The 25,585-nt window shown below is 43.0% G+C and overlaps 1 protein-coding gene across 1 annotated transcript in view; it reads left to right on the top strand.

The window, feature by feature from the left end:
* The window catches only part of LOC311240534 (myosin-14-like), a gene marked incomplete at both ends in the record, with an annotated part of 182,806 nt that extends 169,358 nt beyond the window's left edge, over positions 1 to 13,448 (top strand). The window contains 6 exons of the mRNA XM_084329113.1: positions 6,606 to 6,694; positions 7,170 to 7,293; positions 7,981 to 8,189; positions 8,458 to 8,566; positions 9,370 to 9,542; positions 13,238 to 13,448. Coding sequence (XP_084185239.1) covers positions 6,606 to 6,694; positions 7,170 to 7,293; positions 7,981 to 8,189; positions 8,458 to 8,566; positions 9,370 to 9,542; positions 13,238 to 13,448 — 915 coding nt within the window. The remainder of the gene's footprint in view (positions 1 to 6,605; positions 6,695 to 7,169; positions 7,294 to 7,980; positions 8,190 to 8,457; positions 8,567 to 9,369; positions 9,543 to 13,237) is intronic.
* Positions 13,449 to 25,585: the final 12,137 nt, after the last annotated feature.

Below are 25,585 nucleotides of genomic sequence, written 5' to 3'. Positions count from 1 at the left end.
GAGCTGTGGAACCAAATGGTCCCGACTGGAAGGATGAGACATTTCTTAAGTTGTGCTTCAGAAGGAAACTGTCCTTAAGTTACATTGTTAATTTAGTTTGTATTTACTTTTCTAGTTTAAGTTAATTCAATTAAAGAAATTGTAACTACAATATTGTATCTACAATTACATTTAAAACATTGTTTGTTTTTCAACAATATCTGTTGACAATATAATTTCTTTATATATTGAAGGCTACATCCTGCTACCTTTTTCAGCTTCTCGAGTCTATTTCAAGGCAATATTTACAAAAACTTAACTAAAACTAGTAATTTCCTATACAAACATGTTTCCTACTATTTCATAATAATAATCTGTTCTGTGCGCACGCGAGGGAACATGTACGCGCGGGAGCGTGCGTGCATGTGGCGTCATTTAAACAGCGTACAGGCACTTCTGATATTACGACTGCACCCCTGCACAAACACACACACACACACACACACACACACGCTCGCAGTACTGTATAGTCTACGTGCGTAATGAATGAACGCATGTAGGCTTATATTATTCTAATGACTTGTTTCATTAGGAAATTACAGATACTGCGCTGCCTATAGTAGTACAGTCCACCAGTCCGCTGCCCGACACTGGCGGCCTTAATATGTGTACTGTATGTATGGGGCAGAGCATATATATAGTATCTACTAAATCCTAATTAAACAAGTAATTAGAATAATATAAGCCTACTGTTCATTCATTAGACAGGTAGGCTACATAGTGTATTCCAATATCTGTTTTATTGATTAATGATATATTTGAAAGAATGCAGGTTATAGCTATATAAAACAAATGTCTGTCCCATTGTACCAATCAATGGGATATATTGTATGTTGGCTATAACCTGCATTCTTTCAAATGTATAATTAATTGAGGCGGCTGGGTGGCGCAGCGGACTAAGCGCTTGTCACCAACGCGAGAGACACTGGTATCGAATCCGGCTGTCAGCGTTGCCTCCGGCTTGGTCGGCCGTCATACTGGCTCAATTGGCAGACTCAGCGGGAAGGAAGCCGGTGGGGTGGTATTCTGGTCGTTGTAAACAGCGACTCCTACAGGTCGGTCAGGGTGCCTGCACAGCGAGGGAGGGAGATGGTGAGGGTAGTGTGACCTCCCACACGTTACACCTCACCAATGAGATTCCGCGCTGGCAGGTGAAAAGATGCTGCTGGCTGTCTCCTATGTCTCGGAGGAAGCATCTGATAGACTTCAGGGCTCCCTAGACCGACCAGTGGGGGGCACATGCGAGCAACAACCAGGAACATTTATAATTAATCAATAAAACAGATATTTAACAAATAATGAATACAAATGCCACAGAAGGCATTAAAGGTCCCGTGTTTTGCTATTCCTTTCACTATTTGGGCAATTTTACACAATTCCTGTGAGTCTATGGAACACATCTGTAAGGTTTAAAAAAAAAAATGCATTGTTTAGTATTTCTAATCAAGTACTCTAAAGCAGCATTTTTCCACTTCAAGATTTCAAGCTGTTTTGGGCTGGGCTCCGCCCATAAGTGCTTTGAGTGACAGTCACCCACACAGCGTGATACATACGAGAGAGAGCAAGAGAGAGAACGAGCGAGAGAGAGAGAGAGGGAGAGAGAGAGGATAGATCGCTCCGTGCGCGCATGTGCGTGTGCTGTGTGAGCGGCTCAAGTGATTGTGTGTAAAATGCAGGTGGAGAGAGAGAGAGAGGGAGAGAGAGAAGATAGATCGCTCCGTGCGCGCATGTGCGTGTGCGCTGTGTGAGCGGCTCAAGTGATTGTGTGTAAAATGCAGGTGGAGAGAGAGAGAGAGGGAGAGTCAGGGACAGGGAGACTGCTTCCGCATTATTCCCACTGCTCCGTTGTTGAGCGAATTGTTGATTCTCTCTGTCGGCACCCGTGCACGTCAACCCGTTTGAAGAAGTGTCAGTATTTCCACTCGCTCTGTTGTTGAGCGAATGGTTGAGTGTGCGCTACAACCATAGAGGGGGTGTTAGTGATCGTGGATTATAGGAGAGGACAGCGGGAGACACACACACCACTGAGGATTAACGGGGCTACCGTGGACAGGGTGAGCAGCTTCAAGTACCTGGGGGTCCACATCTCAGAGGACCTGACATGGTCAACACACATAGGCACAGTAGTAAAGAAAGCGAAGCAGCGCCTCTACCACCTGAGACAGTTAAGGAAGTTCAGAGTATCGGGGAAGATACTTCAGTCCTTCTACTCAGGAGCTGTAGAGAGCATCTTGACCGGAAACATCACTGCCTGGTATGGGAACAGCACGGCACAGGACAAGAAGGCCCTACAGAGTGTGGTGCGCTCAGCCGAGCGTACCACGGGTATTGCGCTACCTCCCCTGCAGGCTCTATACAACAAGAGGTGCAAATCCAGAGCCTGCAGGATAATGAAAGACCCCCACCACCCCAATAACAGCCTGTTCCAGCTGCTGAGGTCAGGCAGACGCCTGCGAATTCTAGAGACTAAGACGGAGAGGCTTAGGCTAAGCTTCTTCCCCCAGGCCATCAGAGCCTTGAACAATGAACATCGAGAGACACAGAAACTGAACTATCCACACACAAGTACATACACGACACGCACGCTGAGCACGCTCACACACTAGCAGCCACTTTAACACTCATGCCGCACACACACACACTTATGGCCAGAGGAAAGGCCACTTAAAATAGTATAACATCAGGAACAGTGTATTGCACTACTAAAGCTAACTAGCATGTCCTATATGCTCTGTAAATACTAATGTACAGATACCGAGATGGCACACCATGTACCTGTTTATTGCACTGTTTTATTGGATTCTATTAATATGTTGTACCACTGTATTTTATTGGATTCTATTATATGTTGTACCACTGTATTGCACATCGTCGCGGGCAAGACCAGCCGCATTTCATTGTATACCTGTATGCCGTGACAATTAAAACTCTTGAATCTTGAATCTTGAATCTTAGTTATGCAGATGAGAATTCTTGGACGTCACAGGTGAAATTCAGAAATTCAGAATGGCTTAGTTCAGTGGGAGGAGGATCTCGTGACATATGAAGTGGACTGATAAGCCAAAATGAGAATTAGAGACACAGACCCCATTGATACAACCCCACATAGAAAACAATGCTAAACACTGGAAAAGGCCATTTATAAGACATGGGACCTTTAAATAATTATTATTTTCAATCATTTCACAATAATTGGATAATTGTGTTTGAATATCTGAGTAATTAAGTAATTATACATTTGTCCAAAATAGCTGGTTCAGATATGGTTAATCCAGCTCCCCTGTGATCAGATGAATCCATATTATTTATTTTTCCGACTGCGTAATTTTTTATCGTACAAATATTGTCATATTTATTTTAATTATGATTAATTAATTAATTAATTCCAAGGAGGCCTGTAGGGTTGACATGAAGGAATCACTATAATTCCTCCCAAATAAAGCCCTTAAGAACATGGAGCACACCAGTCTGTCAAGTTAAGTGTGCTCCTCAGCGCTCGTAAATCCTGCTCTCAGTCACGGCCGAATCCAAGCTTAGGGACGGTTCGGGAATCCCACAACCGGCCCTAAGATAACTCAAATGGCCCTGAGAGCAAATTTCTTGTCGTAAGTCAGTTGGAGAATGAGACCCATTATCTTATCAGGAACATACTGCCTTCATTTCTTTGTTGCGACCAGCAGCTCTCTAGCTCACAGTCAGTCGGTTGGTTGAAGGTTTCTCCACTCCATACAGGTTTTACCTGTATGCCATATATGTTATGCTTTCTTTTTAGCTGCTTTTTAACACCAGGCGCAGGGACAACAGTTTAAAATTAGCTTTCGCTAACACTGTCTCACACATTTACTTTATGTTCATTAATGTGTGCTGTCCCTGTTCAAATAAAGTAAACTTTAAACTGAAACTGAAACCCACTAGCAGCCACAATTTTCGGCCTAGGAGGACACTGATGACATCTGATTTAATATTCTAAATCCCCTCTCTTATCAGAGAGAGAGATGTATATTAGAATGCTTTGTTCACGGGACCACAGCTGCATGAACCACGGAACAAAGAGTGATCTAACCTGTTAAGCTGTAGCCCTATTTTCAGAAATCTCGCCTAAAGGTACATGCCTAAGTAAAATTTGGAAGATTGCTCAACTTCTACAAGGCCAATTTGCATGTTCTTGGTATCTAGGAACATCTAGGGACCAGGGGGTATGTATTTCCAGTGTCAGAAATATTGTGTCTGTTACTATGCTTGAGTAAATTGTAATGAAAGAAAGGAGAATATAAATTATGATTTATTTTTGCATCTGTGCCGGTGAATAACACCATGTTACAATTGTGCCCGAACCGAGCTCGCTCACTGAGCTCATTCAGCACCTTCTTGAGATCAAGTGTTCAAAGAAATCTAAGCAAATGAATAAAGGGAAGATGATTAAATAGAAGGATTTGTAGATACAGTAATAAATGATAATCAGGCAGTCAGGTAGCGTAGCGGAGATTGCGCTCGTCACCAATGCAAGAGACTGCGGTCTCGACTCCCGGAGTCAGCATTGCCTTGGCTTGGGCTGATCGCTATACTAACTCGTTTGGCTGGGTTAGGGGGAGGGAAGCCGTGGGTGGGAAACTGGCGTTGTGGACAGCGATGCCTACAGGTCAGGTCTGGGCGCTTGCTCAGGGGAGGCAGGACTTGAGGAAGGCAGCGTGACCTCCCACGCGTTACACTTCACCAATGAGAGCCCTCGCTGTCAGGTGAGAAGAGAGCCACTGGCTCGGAGGAAGCGTGCAGATACTTCAGGGTTCCCTTACCGACCAGTAGGAGAACATGCGCACAACAACCAGGTAGGGGAGGGGGGGGGGAATTGGCACAACGACTAAATTGGGACGGGGAGAAAACAGAGAAAAATCTGAGAAAGAGAGATACAAAAAAAAAAATAAAAAATTATGATCGATTTTAATTCATATTTGACCTTGAACTTGACCTTGACCTTATTATGGCCAAATCATACATCTATGGATAGGGAAAAGGCTCTTCTTTCCAATGGCAGGGTTAAATCTGGATTTAGTCATTTCCTTGCATTTTTCCGATAAATTCTTATTTTCGGTAAATCGTATAAAACATCGGTAAAAAAAATATATACACTTTGACTACTGTTTTGATAGGGTTATGGTCTTTACTCTTGGCTAAAAAAAACAACATTAACCTCTTAACATCCAAGGGCACATGTGGGCCCTCATGAGGACGATTCGCGATGCCACTTTGCCGACGTCTAGCGGCTCGGGTGTGCATTTCTTTTAATACAATATATAGATAGAATTAAAGCCCTATTTGTTGCCTGTCGATTGCCCTTCAGCGGTTCTCGAGTTACATGCCGATATGTGAGGTGTGCGCCAAAGTACGCAAAAGTACACATTACCACCCCCGACTCCCGGGGCTCTAGCTCCGTCAATCATTTGGTGATCTCGAAATTCTTTGGACAGGGTTGTTGCAGAATAATGAAAGACCCCCACCACCCCAATAACAGCCTGTTCCAGCTGCTGAGGTCAGGCAGACGCCTGCGAACCCCAGCTACTAGGACAGAGAGGCTTAGGCTCAGCTTCTGCCCCCAGGCCATCAGAGCCTTGAACAATGAACATTGAGTGCCACAGAACACTGAACTATCCACACACAAGCACACATGAGCACACACACGACACGCACGCTGTGCACTAGCAGCCACTTTAACACTTTAACATGAGCGGGCACACACTCAAGCCGCACTCACCCACACTTATTGCCAAAAGGAAAGGCCACTTTAAATTAGTATAGCAACAGTAACAGTGTATTGCACTACCAAAGCTACCTAGCATGTCCTATATGCTCTGTAAATAACTATGTACAGATACCGAGATGTCACACCATGTTACCTGTTACCTGTTATTGCACAATGTTGTTTTTATTGGATTCTATTATATGTTGTACCACTGTATTGCACATCGTTGCGGGCAAGACCACCCGCATTTCATTGTATACTTGTATGCCGTGACAAATAAAACTCTTGACTTGACTTGACTTGCCAATGAGTGTGGCTTTCCAATGATACCCCATTATATGATAATTGGCGATCTAATACGGTCTCTATTGATAGATTTATGATAAAGAAAAGCAGGGTCCCCCAATTGGGGGACCTTATAGTCAATATACAGTAGCTATAGCAAAGACTAGAGATTTGGGAGCAGCCAGAAAATATGTCACCCATGAGTTGTCTATTGGCTAAAAGGGAGTGTGGAAATGGGAGTGGCTTATCGCAAAAAGACGCATAACTTCCAAATTGATTCACAGACTTCCACAATATTTTGTGTAAAAGTTGGTCATGAGCCAAAGGACCGCTGATTAACTGTCATACCAATTGGCAAAAAGGGGGAGTGGCCTATAACAAATAACGTCTACATCGATTCACATAACATGGCAAAACTTTTTTTTTATTCTTTGTCTTGATAATCTTGGTGGTGGTGCTCTTTATTTCCCCCTTTCTTTCCCTTTTTCTTTCTTTGTTCTTGTCCTTCCCCCCCTGCTTTCTCTCCCCCCCCCCCTCTCTCTAGGCATTGTCAGTGTCTGAGAGAGCCCGTAAGCAGGCGGAGACAGAGAGAGATGAGCTGTCTGATGACCTGGCCAACAACTCGTCTGGGAAGTAAGTTGACACAACAGCTTTTCATCATACGTTTTCATTCTGTCTGCAGTTAGTTTAATGGACTCTATACAACCTCCCTGAGCAAGGGCTTTTCATGTTCTCCTCTTTCCTCTCTTTCTTCCTCGCTCCTCCTCTTCTCATTCCCTCTCTCCTTGTCCCTGAATCCATCTTCCTTCTCCACCTCCATCCTCTCTCCTCATTCTATTCCTCCTCCTCCACCCCCTTCCTCTCTCCTATTTCTCCTCCTCTTCCTCCCCTCTTCTCTCCTCCTATTTCTCATTCTCTCCCTCCCTTCCTCTCTCCTCCTATTTCTTCTCATCTTCCCCCGTTCTTCTCTCCTCCTATTTCTCCTCCTCTTTCTCCCTTCTTCTCTCCTCCTATTTCTTCCCCTCTTCCTCTCTCCTCCTATGTATCCTCCTCTTCCTCCCTTCCTCGATCCTCCTCTTCTCCTCTAATGTCCTCCGCCGCTGGCCAGGTCTCTGATGTCTGATGAGAAGCGTCGTCTGGAGGCTAAGATCAGCCACCTGGAGGAGGAGCTGGAGGAGGACCAGGCCAACATGGAGAGCCTCAGCGACAGGCTGAGAAAGAACCAGCAGCTGGTAGGGGTCAGGGTTCAAAGGGCTGTAGTGCTGGGGAGTAGGGCTTCTTTGTTGACTCATAAGATTGTGTCAACTAATCATTTTGTCGAGTTAATTGGGAAAACAGGGTTCCTACTGTGTTCCTACTGGGTTTCTACAGGGTTTCTACAGGGTTTCTACAGGGTTCCTACAGGGTTCCTACAGTCATGTATTACCTGGAAAAGTCATGGAACTTTCTAGAAACACTTGTTATATAAGTGTAGTAAGAAAAATGGTTTATGGGAAATCTGGTCTTATTGTGAAAATTAGGTTAACAGTTATTTCAAGTTCAAGTTCAAGTTCTTTAATAGTTGTCATACAGAAGTACAGAATACTTTCATACAAAATGCTTCTTACTGTTACGCTCCAGAGACTGTGCTAGACAAGATAGTATCAAATAACATAATAACATAATATAGCATGAATTTAGAAGAAGAAAATGAGGTCACAGTGTTCGGTATAGACATATGTACAATGTTCTGAGTTACCATATAATATACAATACACAATACTATACTAGCAATTGTCTCATTGTCTCATTGGATTACTGTCATTTTACCAAGGTACCACAACTAATCTGAGAATTAGATACAATATGATATATTATTGTTGTTCTAAACGATGTGAAGGAGGAACCCTGGTAGTATCTTCATCTCACCCTCTATCCAGGTGGATCAGCTGGGATGTGAGCTGGCTACAGAGCGCTCCTCCTCCCAGACCAGAGAGGCCTCCAGGCAGCAGCTGGACCGGCAGAATCGCGAGCTGAAGGCCAAGCTCCAGGAGACAGAGGGCCAGGGCCGCTCCAAACTCAAGTCCTCCATCACCGCCCTGGAGGCCAAGCTGAGGCAGGCCGAGGAGCAGCTGGAGCTGGAGAACAGGTGGGACACATGATGGGAAATGGGAGTTCATAGATAGCTTTTCTTGCTGTTTGACATTGACTACTACTCGCATCAGTGTCTCAAAAAACATACAGTATGATTTGAAGTTTGCAATTCGATTCTGTTTTGGATTCTTTGTGTCAAAATGTATTCATACTACAGAGCTCTAATTATATATTATTTGTAGATATTGTTACACTGTATGGACATATTGAGATCCGTAAGCAGATTGGAATGCTGTATCCAATGTGTTGTGTTGTGTGCACAGAGAGCGCCAGGCCGGCGCCAAGGGTCAGCGTCAGAGAGACAAGAAAGTGAAGGATTTGACCATTCAGATGGAGGACGAGAGGAAGCAGGCAGAACAGTACAAGGACCAGGTAACATCAGCACTTGTACTGTATATAGGCTACTAACTAAGAAAATGTGATTCAGATACATTGCATGGAAAATTCAAATATCCAACCTCTAACATTAGCCACAACTCTATCTAATGTTAGCCACGACTCTATCTAACATTATCCACAACTATATCTATCGTTAGCCACAACTCTATCTAACGTTAGCCACAACTCTATTTAACATTAGCCACAACTATATTTCCTTCTCTCTCTCTCTCTCTCTCTCTCTCTCTCTCTCTCTCTCTCTCTCTCTCTCTCTCTCTCTCTCTCTCTCTCTCTCTCTCTCTCTCTCTCTCTCTCTCTCTCTCTCTCTCTCTCTCTCTCTCTCTCTCTCTCTCTCTCTCATGATGTTTCTCTTAAGGAAATGTAGCCTCGAAGCTTGAATCTAACTCTGTCTTGTTACCTAGCAACGGCTGACCTTGGACAGCTCTAGCCCTGTCTTATCTATTGTTTATGAACCACAGGCCCTGAGCTTCTACAGAAAATGGAGTGAAATGTCTAATACCGATGTAGTCTAAGAGGCTCAACCCCACTTTGCCAGAATTAAAAGGTGTTTTACCTACATACTTTACGTACTTTAGAATTAAAAGGTGTTATAGCACTATTAGTTACATAGTACTTATTTCTGTCATACTCAATGAAAAGACCCACATCCTTCACGTCCTTGTTACAGTCCTTGTTACAGTCCTTGTTAGAGTCCTTGTTACAGTCCTTGTTAGAGTCCTTGTTACAGTCCTTGTTACAGTCCTTGTTACAGTCCTTGTTGTCCACCGTCCCTGCAGGCGGACAAGGCCAACGTGAGGATGAAGCAGCTGAAGCGGCAGCTGGAGGAGGCGGAAGAGGAGGCGCAGCGTGTGGCAGCGGCCCGCAGGAAGCTACAGCGGGAGCTGGAGGAGGCCACAGAGGCCAATGACGCTCTCAACAGGGAGGTGTCCTCCTTGAGGAGCAAGATCAGGTACAAAGCATATCCTGTACACACACACACACACACCCTATGTGATGAAACAACGTGTATAGTAACAACATATTTAAAGGAATACAATAATAATGATTAAAGGGATAGTTCAGAAATGTTTTTAACATTAGCCCAATTTCCTACTTAGCAATGATGTTGTTGATTGGTAGAATCCTTTCTCAGCGCAATCCATGCTGTTCCTCAATCTAGCTCCCAGATAGTTAGCCACAAACAAATGCAAAGTCAGTGGGGTGAACTGTACAAGCTAACTGAAGCTCACTGAAATCTACTCCACAGTGCAACACAATGTAGATTTCAATGAATTTCAGTTAGCTTGTACATACAGGAGCTTAACCCCATTGACTTTGCCTTAGTTTGACGTAGTTTGTGGCTAACTAGCCAGAGCTAGAAACAGCATGGATCGTGCTGAGAAAGGATTCTACCAATCAACATCATTGATAAGTAGTCGATAGGGCTAGGGTTAAAAAAAACAACAACAACTGAACTATCCCTTTAAGTGCCTAGGAACGAATGAGGAACTATATCAAAACATTTTAACGTTGAACTATCCGTGACTCAGACCTGATGTCTCAGTGCAGGGAAATCCTTTCAAAATGGTTTTTTACTTTGCTTCTCAATGACACATTCAGTATAGAAATATCCATTTGACTCTCAAATCCCTATTTTCTACCTGCTTACTTCTAATTCTAATATTTGTTTTTACACTTTGTTAACATATAGTTCCTTATTAGTTCCCACCAGATACTTAATCATTATCAACATGCAGTTCCTTATTAGTTCCCACCATTTACTTAATAATTATTAACATACAGTTCCTTATTTGTTCCCACCAGATACTTAATCATTATTAACATACAGTATAGTTCTTTATTGATCCCACCAGCTACTTAATCATTATTAACATATAGTTCCTTATTAGTTCCTAACAGATACTTAATCATTATAACATACAGTATAGTTCTTTATTGATCCCACCAGATACTTAATCATTATTTAATGATCCAGATCCTTATTAGTTCCCACCAGGTACTTAATCCTTATTTTTGCCCCCTAAAATAAAGTGTAAAATCTAAGAAACAATCATATTTAACTTGTGTTTAACAATCACATTTAACTTGTGTTTAACAGTCACATTTAAATGTACTGGTATGTAATGCCATTTATACATGCATACTTTCAAGTGAAATGACTAGATTTTTCCTCCAACTCCCACTGCCCCTCTCTGTCTAACCTTTCCTCAGATCTGTAATCAGCCCTTAAACTCTACTGGCTTCATACTGTCTAACCTGTCCTCAGATACCTTTAATCATCCCTTAAACTCTACTGGCTTCATACTGTCTAACCTGTCCTCAGATCTGTAATCAGCCCTTAAACTCTACTGGTCTGGCTTCATACTGTCTAACCTGTCCTCAGATACCTTTAACCAGCCCTTAAACTCTACTGGCTTCATACTGTCTAACCTGTCCTCAGATACCTTTAATCAGCCCTTAAACTCTACTGGCTTCATACTGTCTAACATGTCCTCAGATACCTTTAATCAGCCCTTAAACTCTACTCTACTGGCTTCATACTGTCTAACATGTCCTCAGATACCTTCATACTGTCTAACCTGTCCTCAGATCTGTAATCAGCCCTTAAACTCTACTGGCTTCATACTGTCTAACCTGTCCTCAGATCTGTAATCAGCCCTTAAACTCTACTGGCTTCATACTGTCTAACCTGTCCTCAGATCTGTAATCAGCCCTTAAATTCTATTGGCTTCATACTGTCTAACCTGTCCTCAGATACCTTTAATCAGCCCTTAAACTCTACTGGCTTCATACTGTCTAACCTGTCCTCAGATACCTTTAATAAGCCCTTAAACTCTACAGGCTTCATACTGTCTAACATGTCCTCAGATACCTTTAATCAGCCCTTAAACTCTACTGGCTTCATACTGTCTAACATGTCCTCAGATACCTTTAATCAGCCCTTAAACTCTACTCTACTGGCTTCATACTGAGGGTTTCCTTCCAATCATCTGCTCTGTCTCCTGGGCTTTCACTATTTTCTTAGTCAAACTGGCTTAAAGTCAAACTGAAATCACAGCAGGAAAAAAATTCGTATGAAAAAATAAATCAATAATTATGTATGAGATATATCATAAAAAGCAGGAAAACAAATTGTGTCCCTATTGTCTCTGGTCATAGTCGTAGTTCTAATACAGGAATATGCATATCCAGTAATGCCATTGATATCATGCTGTATCATTTGAAATCAGTAAACCAGCTGTCAACAGTGAAAGTGCATAGCAAATCAAATCACTGTTAAGCCTTCTTTATAATGAATAGTCATTAATATTCAAGTGAATACTGCCTTTCAAACACAGTTACAGTACATACATTCACACCTGGGAGCTGGCCAGTACAACCACAGTCTGACACTGTTGTCCACTGAAGCAGTTGGGGGGTTACCGTAAATCCTCAAATAGAGGAGGGACCTCCGATAAAGGAGGGGCCTCTTATAATGGGGGGGGTGTTGATGCATTTAGACAAAAACAGGCCGGTCCCTAATATAAGGTCGCAAAAAAAAGTTTTTATTTTTTTTCGTGCCGTGATATAGAATGAGATAAACTCTTGCCAATGGAAATCAAGTGCTGCCTCCCGCTACACTGACTACCGTACATGAACGTTTCCCTCTGGTTAGCTTTAGCGCTAGCCGCTAGCTAACGTTGTCATAATATCTATATCTGTGGTGTCAGCTGGATGACGTTGACTTCGTTTGCAAACGTTAACGTTCGCTATCTATATGGCGTTGGCAGACGAGGCTGGCGTTGTCCAGTTGACACATTACAGACCATGATGCTATGATAACGTTAGTAGCTAAAGCTACTGCATGTAAACAACTCGATTCAACTGAGGAAGTCGAGAAGGTACCATACGCTAAACCGTCGGGACCCCACAACCTAGTATAGACAGTTCCAACTTCAGTGTGTGAATTACGTTAATCCCACAATTACTCAACTGCACTCAATATTTAAATACCAATGCTAGTCTAAATAAATGTAGACAGACAATGTACGTATAAAAAAAAAAAAAAAAAAAAAAAAAAAAAAAAAAAAATAATAATAATAATAATAATAATAATAATAATAATAATAATAATAATAATAATAATAATAATAATAATAATAATAATAATAATAATAATAATAATAATAATAATAATGCAATAAAAGTCTGAAAATGAAGGGATTATGTCCATGAGTGTAATTTTTGGATATTAAGGCCTGCCTCTTATATAAGCCTCTCTCTAAAAAAGGCCTGGTGCTCTTTGCAGCTGAGGTAAATAGAAGACCCGTCTTATATTTGAGGATTTACGGTAAGTACCTTTCTCAAGGGCACTTCAGCAGTTGGTATTGAGGTACGAGAGAGCTTCATTGACTTCACCCAGATTTTCCCTGCCAGTCTGGGGGATCGAACCGGCAACCTTCCGGTCACAAACCTGCTTCTCTAACCTTTAGGCCACCAATTCCCCCAAACAAACACAACAGTTGTGTGAATCTCATTTCAGTTTGACTTTAAACCTTTTTGGGGGGGGAAACTCAACTCTCCCTGCCAAACTCTCAACTCTCTCCTCCGCCCTCTCCTAATTTACCCCTCCTTCATATTCCCAACGTTCCTGGCTCTTCCCAGGCGTGGTGCGGAGCCAGCGAGCTTCAGCAGTGGCACCCCGCGGAGTGGGGGAGGCGGCACGAGGAGCATGGGGCTGGGCGGGAGCGTCGGCCGGAGGAGCGGGTACAAGGAGAACTCTGAGTACCAGGAGGAGGAGCCTCTGTCTCCGTCTCCTCCCACCTGCTACCTGCCTCTGGAGATGCAGGGAGAGCTCTGTCCTCTGGCCGATTAGAGAGATCTCCGGCACTCGCACACACGTATGATGGGGGCTATTCTGTGTTAGGACTCAATATTAACGTTTATCGTATCCGTAATCATATCGTGATGAATTTGTAATATTGTGATATTGTTGCACACAATTCTGTAATACAAATGAATGATGATAACAATTACATATTAACTCAAATGTCTGCAATATTTGAGGGGATGTTATTTGGGAATAGCTGAGTTTTGGTTTGATATCACACTTTACATTATCAGGAAAGTCAATGCGATGACCGGCAATCAGATTATTTATCTTGGGATTTTGCGTAACTGTTCACATATCGATTCGTGACATATCGATATCAGAAAAATTCCAGATGATTATCATCATATTAATTTCTTTCATATCGCCCAGCCCTGTTTTGTGTGTCTGCGTGTGGTAAATATCATTCTATATATCTCTTTATTTGTGAAAACCACCTACTCTGTCCTTTGTCCTTTTCTAGCTCTGTGATATGATGTATACATCACACGTTTTTATTTTTGATGCCATGAAAAAGACATCACACAAAGGGAGATTTATTTTCCCAGGAAAACCATTTTCGACTTTCTCAGTGTGTAACATCACCAAAAGGTTGTCCAGTACAAAATGGACTACTTAACAAAAGGGTTAAGACATCTTAGCAGAATCTCGTTTATCCAAAACCCTCAATAATGGATTTGGTTTGGAAGAATGAAAATCTATACTAAATGTATTCACTAATGTATTCACACATATTCTGCAATGGCCTGTGCTGTCTAATAGGTGGTTTTACTGCTGTGCAGGGGTAGTTTATGGTTGATTCATGTTTAACTGAGTCTCTTTGGTCTGTCCCTAAAGCTCTTGCCTCAGTGTTTTGGTTTTTGGAATATAGGAGGCAAAATGTGTTCATGTTTGTGTATCAGTGGGGCTGAAACATTACTCTGTCCAAGCTGCTTGTCACAGTTCAGTGTTCAGCCCTACTGTCTCCCACTGGACCACAATATTGGTCCTTTTTGGATGATTCAGATTCAGATTATGATTCAGATTCCTTTATTGAGCCATTTGTGTAAAACACATTGGTAATTGTTGAAGCAATACAGTGTATGCATTTTCTTTTCTTTTTTCACAGTAAACGACAACACCAACACAGACACATGACAAGAAACGAAAACAGTGCAGTGGAGGATTAATCAATAAAATACATATATATATATAAAGTGAAGAGTGCAGAGTTCCAGTACGGACTAGTGCAGTGCAGTCAGTGTCATTGTGCCAGTGTCACTTGGGGGCAGAGGGGGGGGGGGGACCTGAGGCATTGATCAGCCTGAACGGAAACAACTCCATGTCAATAATAAATTCAATAGTAATTAAAAACCCAAACAATCCCGTTCTAAGCTTGGGTAGAGCATTCAGTGTTTTGGAGAAAAGTGATTAAATTGTTAATCTTCATCACATGACATGTTTCTAATGCACTTTCACTATTTATACTATTTATTAAAATTTTTATTCTGCTGGGTTTCAGACTGCAATACTCCATAGAGAGAGATAATTTATTTATTTGTGAATCAATTGATTATTGTAGCAAAACAGCTGTATTATACATTATTCCGATTAGACAGTGTGATATTATAGCAGTTGTACCCAGTAGGGCATTCACTACTGTGATGATATTCTCATTATACTATATCTCATTGATGAATGATTTGGAGACTAAACTTAATCAATTCTATAATATTGGCTTTGATTCAGGGCTGTATTCTATAATATTGGCTTTGATTCAGGGCTGTATTCTATAATATTGGCTTTGATTCAGGGCTGTATTCTATAATATTGGCTTTGATTCATGGCTGTATTCTTTGCCTAGAGTTGGGAAGAATTTATTCTATGTATCATCTTGGGATTGTATGGGAAGAGACATGAGCATTTCCTGATCCACAAAGGTAGACTATGTGATGTTGTCAAACAGTGACTTCTAGGCAAAAGAGCTGCTTAGTATTGCACTTTGTTTAGTTTTGGTTTGATGTGCGAGTTGGAGTTTGACGGGGATAGGAGAGCTATTGCTGGCCACACCTCAGAGCCATTAGAGGTCTGGAGAAGATCACAGTATAATAAGTTGCTAAACTCCAACCCACACATCAGATAAAAATAAAACATTTAAACAAAGTGCAATACCAAGCAGGACTCTTTTACGTAGAGGTCATTGTTTGACGGCATTAAAGATTCTGCCTTTAAACTTCTCTAAATAGCATATTGGCCCACATGCTGTACCCTCTCTCTGGATCTCTACTTCTTTGTGAAAACCACCTAAGTGCTATTAAACTGCTTTTAACTCCTCATGGGCTTGTGAACTTTGTTTTTCTGCGTTGGTGAATAAACAAATAAGACTGCTTTACATTTCATTTTATTGCAGACTTTTGTTACAAAATACTGTACATCCGCTTACTTGTCACCAGTTATACAACATACTGTATGTCAGATGGTTTTTGGGAAGTAGGAGGTGGGAGTTTGGCGCTGAGAGCTGAAAGGTGGGAGCTGGGAGTTAGGAGGTGAGAGCTAGGAGGTAAGAGCTGAGATCGGAGGTGAGAGATTTGATTTTGATTTTATTACGGATCCCCATTAGCTGGTGCCATAGCAACCAGCTAGTCTTCCTGGGGTCCACACAAAAAAAACATACAAAAACAATTATTATTGCAAAAAGAATGATTAAAAGTCAGTACTCAACACACAATGCATAATGAAACTAACAATTAAGATGGCTAAAATTACATGCAAGCACAGAAACAGCACAGAAACAGAAAACAATAAAAATAAAAGTTCTGTTTCTGTGCTTGCATGTAATTTTAGCCATCGTAATTGTTAGTTTCATTATGCATTGTGTGTTGAGTACTGACTTTTAATAATTGTGTTAAATACAATTTAGTGTTAAATACAAATTAAGATATTTTTTTAAAGTGAATCTACTGTAAATGCAACAGAGGTTTTGAGGCAGGTTATTCCAAAGAGTTAATGCTCAATTTTTTTTTAGATCTCCTTAAATCGTTGGTTTTTGGACCTGGCAAATCAAGCTGCCCACTACTGGAACTAGTGTAATGCTCATGCACAGTATTACTAAAAACAATCTGTTTATGTATAAAAACAGGAGTTTTACTGCTCATGACCAACTTGAACAGCACAAGTATATTAAAAGACAATCTATTTTCAACGTTAAGCCAAGAGAGGCAGGGCATGCATACTGCTCACATTAGACCTTAGTGAGCAGCCCAGTACCAACCGTGCTGCCCTGTTCTGGACCACCTGGAGCTTCCTGAGGTCAGGGAGCAGATGACCACATCGCAGAGCAATAGTCAAGATGACATAAAACTAAACTTTGCACTATCTGACATAAAAGGGGACGGGGAACAAAAGAAGCACATTTCCTGGAAATACCAATTGCTCTTCCCATTTTCAAAACAATATAATTAATATGCTGAGACCAAGACAGAGTGCAATCCAGCATCCCTCCAAGGAGTTTAGTACTTTCAACTTGTTGAACTGCCGAATTACACAAGCTTTGGATTTGTAGATAACCTGTGCCTTGTTCCCAGCACAATACATTTAGTCTTGGAGATATTAAGGACAAGTCTATTACATACTACCCTACCCAGTCATGCACAACTTTAAGTTCTCTGCTCAAAACGTCATTAAGTACATTGCATGATGGTGCAGCGTAATACAATGTCGAAATCATCTGCATAAATAACTGTTGTAGCACATTTGGTAGCCCAAGATAGGTCATTAGTAAATACGGAGAAGAGCAAAGGTCCTAGGCAAATTCCTTGCGGAACGCCACACTCTAGACCTCTGCTAGGCTGCCATTTAGATACACCTTCTGTGATCTAGAGCATGGCCACCTAGTTATAGTTGAAAGTGGGGGTGCAAGATTATTAAGTGACAGGCGAGTGGTGGTTTGTAGGGGGTCCAGCACGACCCCCTCCAGGGCAGATGTTTTTTAATTTAATGAACACCTGTACGTGCAATTTCCTGCAATATAGCACCTTCAATATTGACCAATAAGCTGCACTTTTCACTATAAAGCTCAGTTTATATTGCAGTATTATAGCCAATTACTATAATAATAATAATAATAATAATAATAATAATAATATATGAATCTATATATATACTGTATATATACTGTATATTGATTTAAGCATGCTTTTTATGGGTGCTTAGTAGTAATTTCTGCAATCTTGACCAATAAAGCTGCTCTTTTCACTTTAAAGCTCAGTTAATGTTGCACTATATATTTTTTTACTATCCATAGAATAATGGAATTTGTGATTCTCTTTTCAAGAATAACTAGAAAAAAATATCATAAAATGTTTTCTGCTTTTCCGACAGTGAGGTTCGAACTCACTGGAAGCGCCTGCGCACTAAAACACTCGTGACTGAGTCTGCACAGTCACCACATCATTCTACATTAACACATTGGGTGCCAACAACGAGAAATCTTGTTGTTGGCCGCCATGCGTTGAGTGCCAATGACGAGAAATCTCGTTATTTAATCGTTATTTCTTTTTTTAGCGATATCCATTCATTTTTCATCCATCCAGCCTCACGGTATCATTGGGACTGGCTTGAAAAGGGCAAATACCGCCCCTATCGTCTCCCGGATGGTATTGCACCCATTGGAATGGAGTCGATGGGAATGCAGGGGTGTTCAAAAGAAAGGGAAAAAAATAACAAATGTCTATGTAATCGGTTTAGGATATATTGTGTGTAGTCATAGGGGTGCTGGAATGTTATTGTATTTAATTAATTGCCATCCAGAGTGGGGGTAGTGTTATAAGATTAGGGTATGGCCTGCTCCTTTAAGAGTGATGGATGGTGGGATACAGGTGGGCTACGCAAGCAGCGAATAGTGATATTAGACAGTGTGTACCCGGGAACGAGAGAAGCAGATTTTGACATGTACTGTATGTAACGTTAATCAATCACATGAAGAATGCAATGGAAATAAATGCCCAGTCCTGAAGAGAGCGGTTTCCAGTGGTTTACTGTCACCACACATCTAGAGGGAATTACCCCGAAGTCCAGTGAGTACGTTAATAAGTACGTTACATGAGTGGCACTTCGGCCCTGGAGTGCTAAGAGAACACTCCCCTGCACTCTTACTAAGGTTTGAGTTAATACAGAAAAAGGTAACACCTGCCATATCTTGCTCCTCTTCATAGATTTGCTCATATGTTGGGTTGTGGGGGTACTAGAGACATGACCATGATCACGATTTTATGCAACGGAGTCTCCTGAACGCGTAGAGATAAACCCTGAGTCCATCGGACCTTCCCACGCTGAGCTATAGTAACTTTGGTGCACCATAATACCTCTGCAACAATGAGGCAATGGCATTCACCTGTAGTATAGGGGGTAGGTGGTCGAAAGTTACCATATAGCTCAGTGTAGGAAGGTCCAATCATCTCTACGTGTTCAGAAGACTCCGGTGCATAAAATCGTGATCATGGTCATGTCTCTAGTACCCCCACAACCCGGACGTACGAGCGAATCTATGAAGAGGAGCAAGATATGGCAGGAGACTTATTTTGCGAAAACTCAGTTTTCGTTAACCACTAATAAGCTACAAAACCAAAATGTCTATCATATAAAAACACAATCTAGGGACATAGGACATGCATACTGTTGCATGGGCAGTATTTATACTATTTTACCTTATCATGAGCAAATTGCACTCGGATGATCCGCGAGTCAACTGGAGAAATCCTGAGCAAATTGCACTCTGTTAGCCAGGAGCAAATTGCACACTGTATGTAATATATCATTTGCGTAATATCTTTTTTTCCCCATCCCAATTTAGTCATTATGCCAATTCCCCCCTCCCCTTCCTGGTCGTTGCGCACATTTGCCCCCCACTTGCTGGTCTAGGGAGCCCTGAAGTCTATCACATGCATCCTCCGACACGTGGACAGCCAGCAGCCTCTTTGCACCTGACAGCGAGGACTCTCACTGGGGAAATGTAACGCGTGGGAGGATCACACTACCTTCCCCAGTTCCCTCCCTCGCTGTGCAGGCGCCCTGACCGACCTGTAGGAGTCGCTGTTTACAACGACCAGGACCCACCCCACCGGCTTTCCACTCAAAGACGAGAAAAGTCGTTTCTGGGCCTAAGTCGTTCAGTGCCAAAAGCGAGAAAAGTCGTTTCTGGGTCGTTATTCCTTTTTTTAGATATTTGTATTCATTATCCACCCTGAGGTCCCCAAGGTGCAATACCGGCCGCATCCCGCTAGACGGCGGTATCGAGCACCCTTTGCAACCTTGTATCTTTCTCTGTGGGACGGCCAAGCGTCTCTGGTTTCATGTTTCCTTGTCGGGCGAGAGCAGCCGTTCTGCCGGTTCCATTGAAGCGCGTCAAATAACCCCGATCCATATGTTGTGGTGGATTATGCCGTGGGCCAAATGGACATTGGATGTATCAGATGGCGATCAAACAATTGGAATATGGGCGGCTAGGTGGTGTAGTGGGCAAGGCGCTCGCCATCAATGCTGGAGACGCTGGGTTCGAGTCCAGCTCTCGGCGTTGCTATCAGCTTGGCTGGTCGTTCATACTAACACAATTGGCAGTGTTAGGGGTGGGAAAGCTGATGGGTGGGTCCTGGGCGTTGTGGACAGCGACCCCTACAGTTCGGTCGGGGCGCCTGCACAGCGAGGGTAGGATCTGGAGGGAGGTAGTGTGACCTTCCACACGTTACACTCTCCCGGTGAGAATCTGTGCTGCCAGGCTGGCTGCCGGCTGGCTGCACATGTGTCGGAGGAAAGCATGTGACAGTCTCCGGCCTCCCGGACCAACAGTAGGGGGGAGTGCGCAACAACCAGGAAGGGGGTTGGGAGAAAAATCGGAAAAAGGAGGGGGGGGGGGGGGGAAAGATTAAAAAAAAAAATTAAAATAAATTGGAATATTATTTTTGGAATACTCCCGATCACAGGTAAGAATGATCTGACCTCAATTTTTGCTTGATCCTACAATCATTTTTCACCGATCGGGCTGATAACCATTTTTAGTGTTCAATACGAATGCCGTTACTGACAATCAAATAATCAGAAATGACCCCCCCCTCCCTTTCAGGCATTCATGATGGAACATAATACCTATGATATAGACTTGATTTTGGGATAATAGCGTATACAGGCAAGAAATGGCAACGTCTATAGTAGAATGGACGTATAGGGCTTTAACCCAGCATTTCATGAATTACCCTAGACCGCTCTAAAACGTAAGGTTATTCTATAACCCTAGTTATATGAATACTGGCTGAGCGTCTCGCTCTGCCTACGGAGATATATCATTATCTCCAGCACCTAGTGTGCTCTGGGAAACAAAACAAATGCACGTGACCACGCCACTCCCATGCGTGCCTCTATATTACGCCGGAAGTGGTCACGCCTCACCCTTCCAAGTTAGAATTCCATACGCGGAAAACATCCAAGGGACCTCAGGGTGCTGATGAGCGAGACGCTCAGCCAGTATTCATATAACTAGGGTTATAGAATAACCTCACATTATATTATCATACTGGCAATCGCGTCTCGCTCTGCCTACTGAGATAAAGGGCAGAGCGGACGCATGGCCATGTCAAATGCACCTCCTGAGGGCCCTGTAAGCCCCAGCCAAGGAGGAGGGGAGTCCCGTCCACCCGCCCGTCCTAACGAAGGGGGGGAGGCAGTCAACTTCAACCAAAGTGCGAAAAAGGGGAACCAGGCACCCCCGAACGCACAGCCCACCTGCCTGGTATGAGACCTGGCGATCTTCTCTGACCGGCCGAGGACCAGAACGTCGTCCAGGGTAGAATAAAATTCGTATCCCCTGACGACGCAGAGGCCCCAGCGCGGTCTCCACGCACCTGGTGAAGATGCGAGGAGCCAGAGAGCAGCCGAACGGCAGCCTCTGGTACTCGTACGGTAAGCCCTGAAAAAGAAAGCGTAAGTATGTCCTAGGAAGGAAGATCGGGATGCGAATACGCATCCTTCAGGTCTATGGAGGTGAACAACTCTCTGAAGTCAACGGGGGTTTTTGAACCCGTCTGCGGAGAACAAAAGAATTAGAATGTCTTCTAAATGCTCAAAAAGTACATATTTTCAGAAATCGATAAAAATAGAAAAATTACAATTTCTAGTGCTTTGACATGTAATGTATACGTCTCCTTACTTGCTAAACGTAATACGACTTGTAAATACGTTTAATTCTTGCTAGATGGTATGATTGTAATTATCTCCGTTTGCGAGGAGAACTACAGCGCGTCACGAAACGCACATACATGGCTCCTATCGGTTCGATATTATGTAATTAACGTTAGCTTAGCATGTAGCTACCATGACCACAACACAGAGCGAGTTAGCCGAACGTTAGCCACCAGCCACTTTTTCCTCCGTGATGCATCAGCTGGTATTATATAAAACTTGCGATTTGGATTTCTGTGTTTGCTATTAGTACAAAACGTAACACAGCAGCTTCAATTTGGGTATTCGAGAGATGGCCATGTCTGCAGGTGTTTTGTATGGACATTATGTCAAGTCAATCAGGGGGAGCTCTTTGACTCATATCTCGCCTTAGAATCACCAGAAAGGCTTTCGAAATAGTGAAATGCCATGTTGGCCTCAATATTTTCAAAACAAATCGTATGAAAATGTTATGAAATGAACAAGAATGTGATAAAACATGTAATAAAAACGGACCTCAACGCATGCATTTGATGGTAGAAATCCGTATGGTCCCCCTATACCAAGATGGCGGCGGTCTCGTGACATCAGAGTGTCTTCGAGAATAGCGGCGTGTGCGCTGTGAATAGGTGTTACACCCCCGCAGAGGCGTGAGACTGGTATCAGAGCCTACCCCCCCATCCAAATTCTAAACAACAGATTGGCTTTTCATAATATGTATGAATTATCTCTTGCAATAATATCCACAGGACTCGACTTTTTGCAGTCGTTTCTCCTGCTTGAGGAGTCTGAGGACATTCGCGGACATTCTCTCAGATAAAGAAAAAAAAAAGCTTACATACACACACACACACTCTCGCTCTCTCTCTCTCTCAATTCAAATGGGCTTTATTTAACATTAACTACTGTATGGCAGAGTGCGTGTGTGTATACGAGGTATGAATTATCTCTCGCAGTTCATTCAAGCGGGCTACGTGAACTACATCAGCCACTGGCTGCTGTGTGACGAGTTTGCTCACCCGCGCTGTCTAAACACGGACGCTTTAGTTGACAAGCTTACATACATTTTGGGTCATTTCATAATAGCAGTGTGGACCAGCTCTGTAACCAGCTCTGTAACAACGCATCTCGCTAGTTGACAGCTTACGCATGATGTAAAAATTGCAACGTTTCAACTAGAAAGGTAGGCTCAGTAGAGCCCAAATCTCCACCAGATGGGAGCTTTCTCTCTCTCTCCCTCTCTCTCTCTCTCTCTCTCTCTCTCTCTCTCTCTCTCTCTCTCTCTCTCTCTCTCTCTCTCTCTCTCTCTCTCTCTCTCTCTCTCTCTCTCTCTCTCTCTCTCTCTCTCTCTCTGTCTGTCTGTCTGAGAACCCAGGTCGCTTTCTAACCTATACTAAAGACATGCCTGTGAAGTGTCATCAATCACTATGGCAAGCGCACGTCCGTGGACATGTACACACACACACACACACACACACACACACACACACACACACACACACACACACACACACACACACACACACACACACACACACACACACACACACACACACACACACACACACACACACACACACACACACACACACACACACACACACACACACACACACACACACACACACACACACACACACACACACACACACACTTGCTCTCTCTCTCAATTCAAATGGGTTTTATTTAACATTAACTACTGTATGGCAGAGTACACAAGAAAGAAAATCAGTACATTACAGAAGGAATTTCTTGTACAGTCTTCTTGTACAGTGGGTGACAATATTGTCACAAGGAAAGATGAAATTACATACCTAGGTTTCATCCTAGAGGCAAATCTTTCCTGTGACGAAATGGAATCCAATGTAATAAAAAAAGTAGAGAGGTGAATACATACCTGTTTTCCAGTTGGAATGTTCTTATTATGATGCCACTGTGAAGCAGCTTAGATTAGACGCCCAGCATCCCTCATAGTCAGGCCATGGTTGATGACATGGTCCACCAAAGTTGCTCTTATATCATATATATATGCCCCCCCCATAACTTTTGTTTGGTACATTTTAAAGTTAAATGTACCTATAGGTTTTAGGCATGGTCATATAATATGCTATCTAGCTTGTGTGTCAGTTTTGCATGATGATGCAGAAGCCCTCGAAGGCTTATGGCGGCACACAATGTGATATTTCTCTGAATCCATCCATGTGGTACTGATACAATAGTGCATATTCAGAGAGAGATATAGGGAGAGGGAGAGAGAGCAAGACACACACTCTCTCTCTCTCTCTCTCTCTCTCTCTCTCTCTCTCTCTCTCTCTCTCTCTCTCTCTCTCTCTCTCTCTCTCTCTCTCTCTCTCTCTCTCTCTCTCTCTCTCAATTCAAATGACAAGTGCTCTCTCTCTCTCTCTCTCTCTCTCTCTCTCTCTCTCTCTCTCTCTCATCATATTGAATTTTCAATTGCAAATCTATCACTTATAGTGAAATACCACTAGCCAATGGCCCATGATTCGGTATGCAGATGCTTTCTTTTCTTTCTCACAGTGAATACTTAGTCCCATTCAGCCGCTAATTGTTGCTGTACATATTTATAGGGTATATACTTCAGTCTCATCATATTGACTTATGTGGACATTCTCTCAGATAGAGAAAAAAAAAGCTTTATACTTTTCCGCTTTTTGGGCAGTTGTCATTTCATAATAGCAGCGTGGACCAGCTCTGTAACAATTGATTGATTGATTGAAAACTTTATTAACAGATTGCAGAATGGGTACAGTACAGTACAGCTCAATATTTAAAATAAAAAAATACACTATACTGTAAACACAGAAAATCATGGCAATTGTGCATATGTTGGGTATTGTATGGACCTAGTTTTGCATGATGATGCAGAGGCCCTCGAAGGGTTATGGCAGCACACAATGTGATATTTCTCTGAATCCATCCATGTGGTACTGATACAATAGTGCAGGACGCGACCCCGGTCAGACGCCTCTGGTTTAGCTCTGCAACGATGTACACACTTTTAGCTATTATGTTTGTTTTTTCTACTTTTTTATTTAAAGCAACACTGGCGGGTACGTCACACGACCGTCAGACACTTATGGACCTAAACCCCGTGCTCAAAGAGGAGTTTGGACACACTTTAGGCCTAGAATGGCCAGCAGAAATCAGACGGGAGAACGGCGGCAAGGAAAAGAACAAAGGAAGCGGCAGGAAGAGGCACAGAGGGAGACGTGGAGGTATTAGGCTGAGACTAAAAAGAGCTGCTTACCGCCCAGCAATTCCATCCATCTTTCTGGCGAATGCCCGTTCGTTGGAGGGCAGGATGGATGACCTAAGGGCGAGGGTCCGGTTCCAACGGGAGATGAGAGACATCAACATCATGTGTCTCACGGAAACATGGCTCACGTCGGCGACTCCGGACAAAAGCGTCTCTCCCTCGGACGCCTTCACCGTATTACGTGCAGATCGAACGGCTGCCTCTGGAAAGAGCATCGGTGGCGGGGTCTGCATCCTCATGAACAATTCCTGGGTTAATCCCGAAGGGGTGCATGTTCTCTCGAGCTCGTGTTCCCCGGACATGGAACACCTTTCTATCCTGTGCCGTCCGTTCCACCTCCCCAGGGAGTTGACTGCGGTCATCATGACCGCCGTATATATTCCCCCACATGCGAATACTGGCAAAGCGCTGGGAGAACTACACGATCACCTCAACAGACACCAGATCAAACATCCGGACGCAGCGATGATAGTGGCTGGCGATTTCAACCAGGCGAATCTGAAGAAAGTGATGCCGTCCTTTTTTCAGCACATCGCCTGCTCCACCAGAGGGAGGAACACACTCGACCACTGTTATTCCCCGTTCAGAGCCGGCTACAAGGCAGTAGCCGCTCCGCCATTAACGGGGTCCTCAAGCTCGAGTGACCACGACTCCATCT

Source organism: Notolepis coatsorum (assembly GCF_963971535.1).
Source record: "Notolepis coatsorum genome assembly, chromosome: 14".
In the NCBI taxonomy this organism is placed as follows: Eukaryota; Metazoa; Chordata; class Actinopteri; order Aulopiformes; family Paralepididae; genus Notolepis; species Notolepis coatsorum.
The sequence above is the reverse complement of the archived record's forward strand: the minus strand, read 5'-3'. Positions and strand labels throughout refer to the sequence as shown.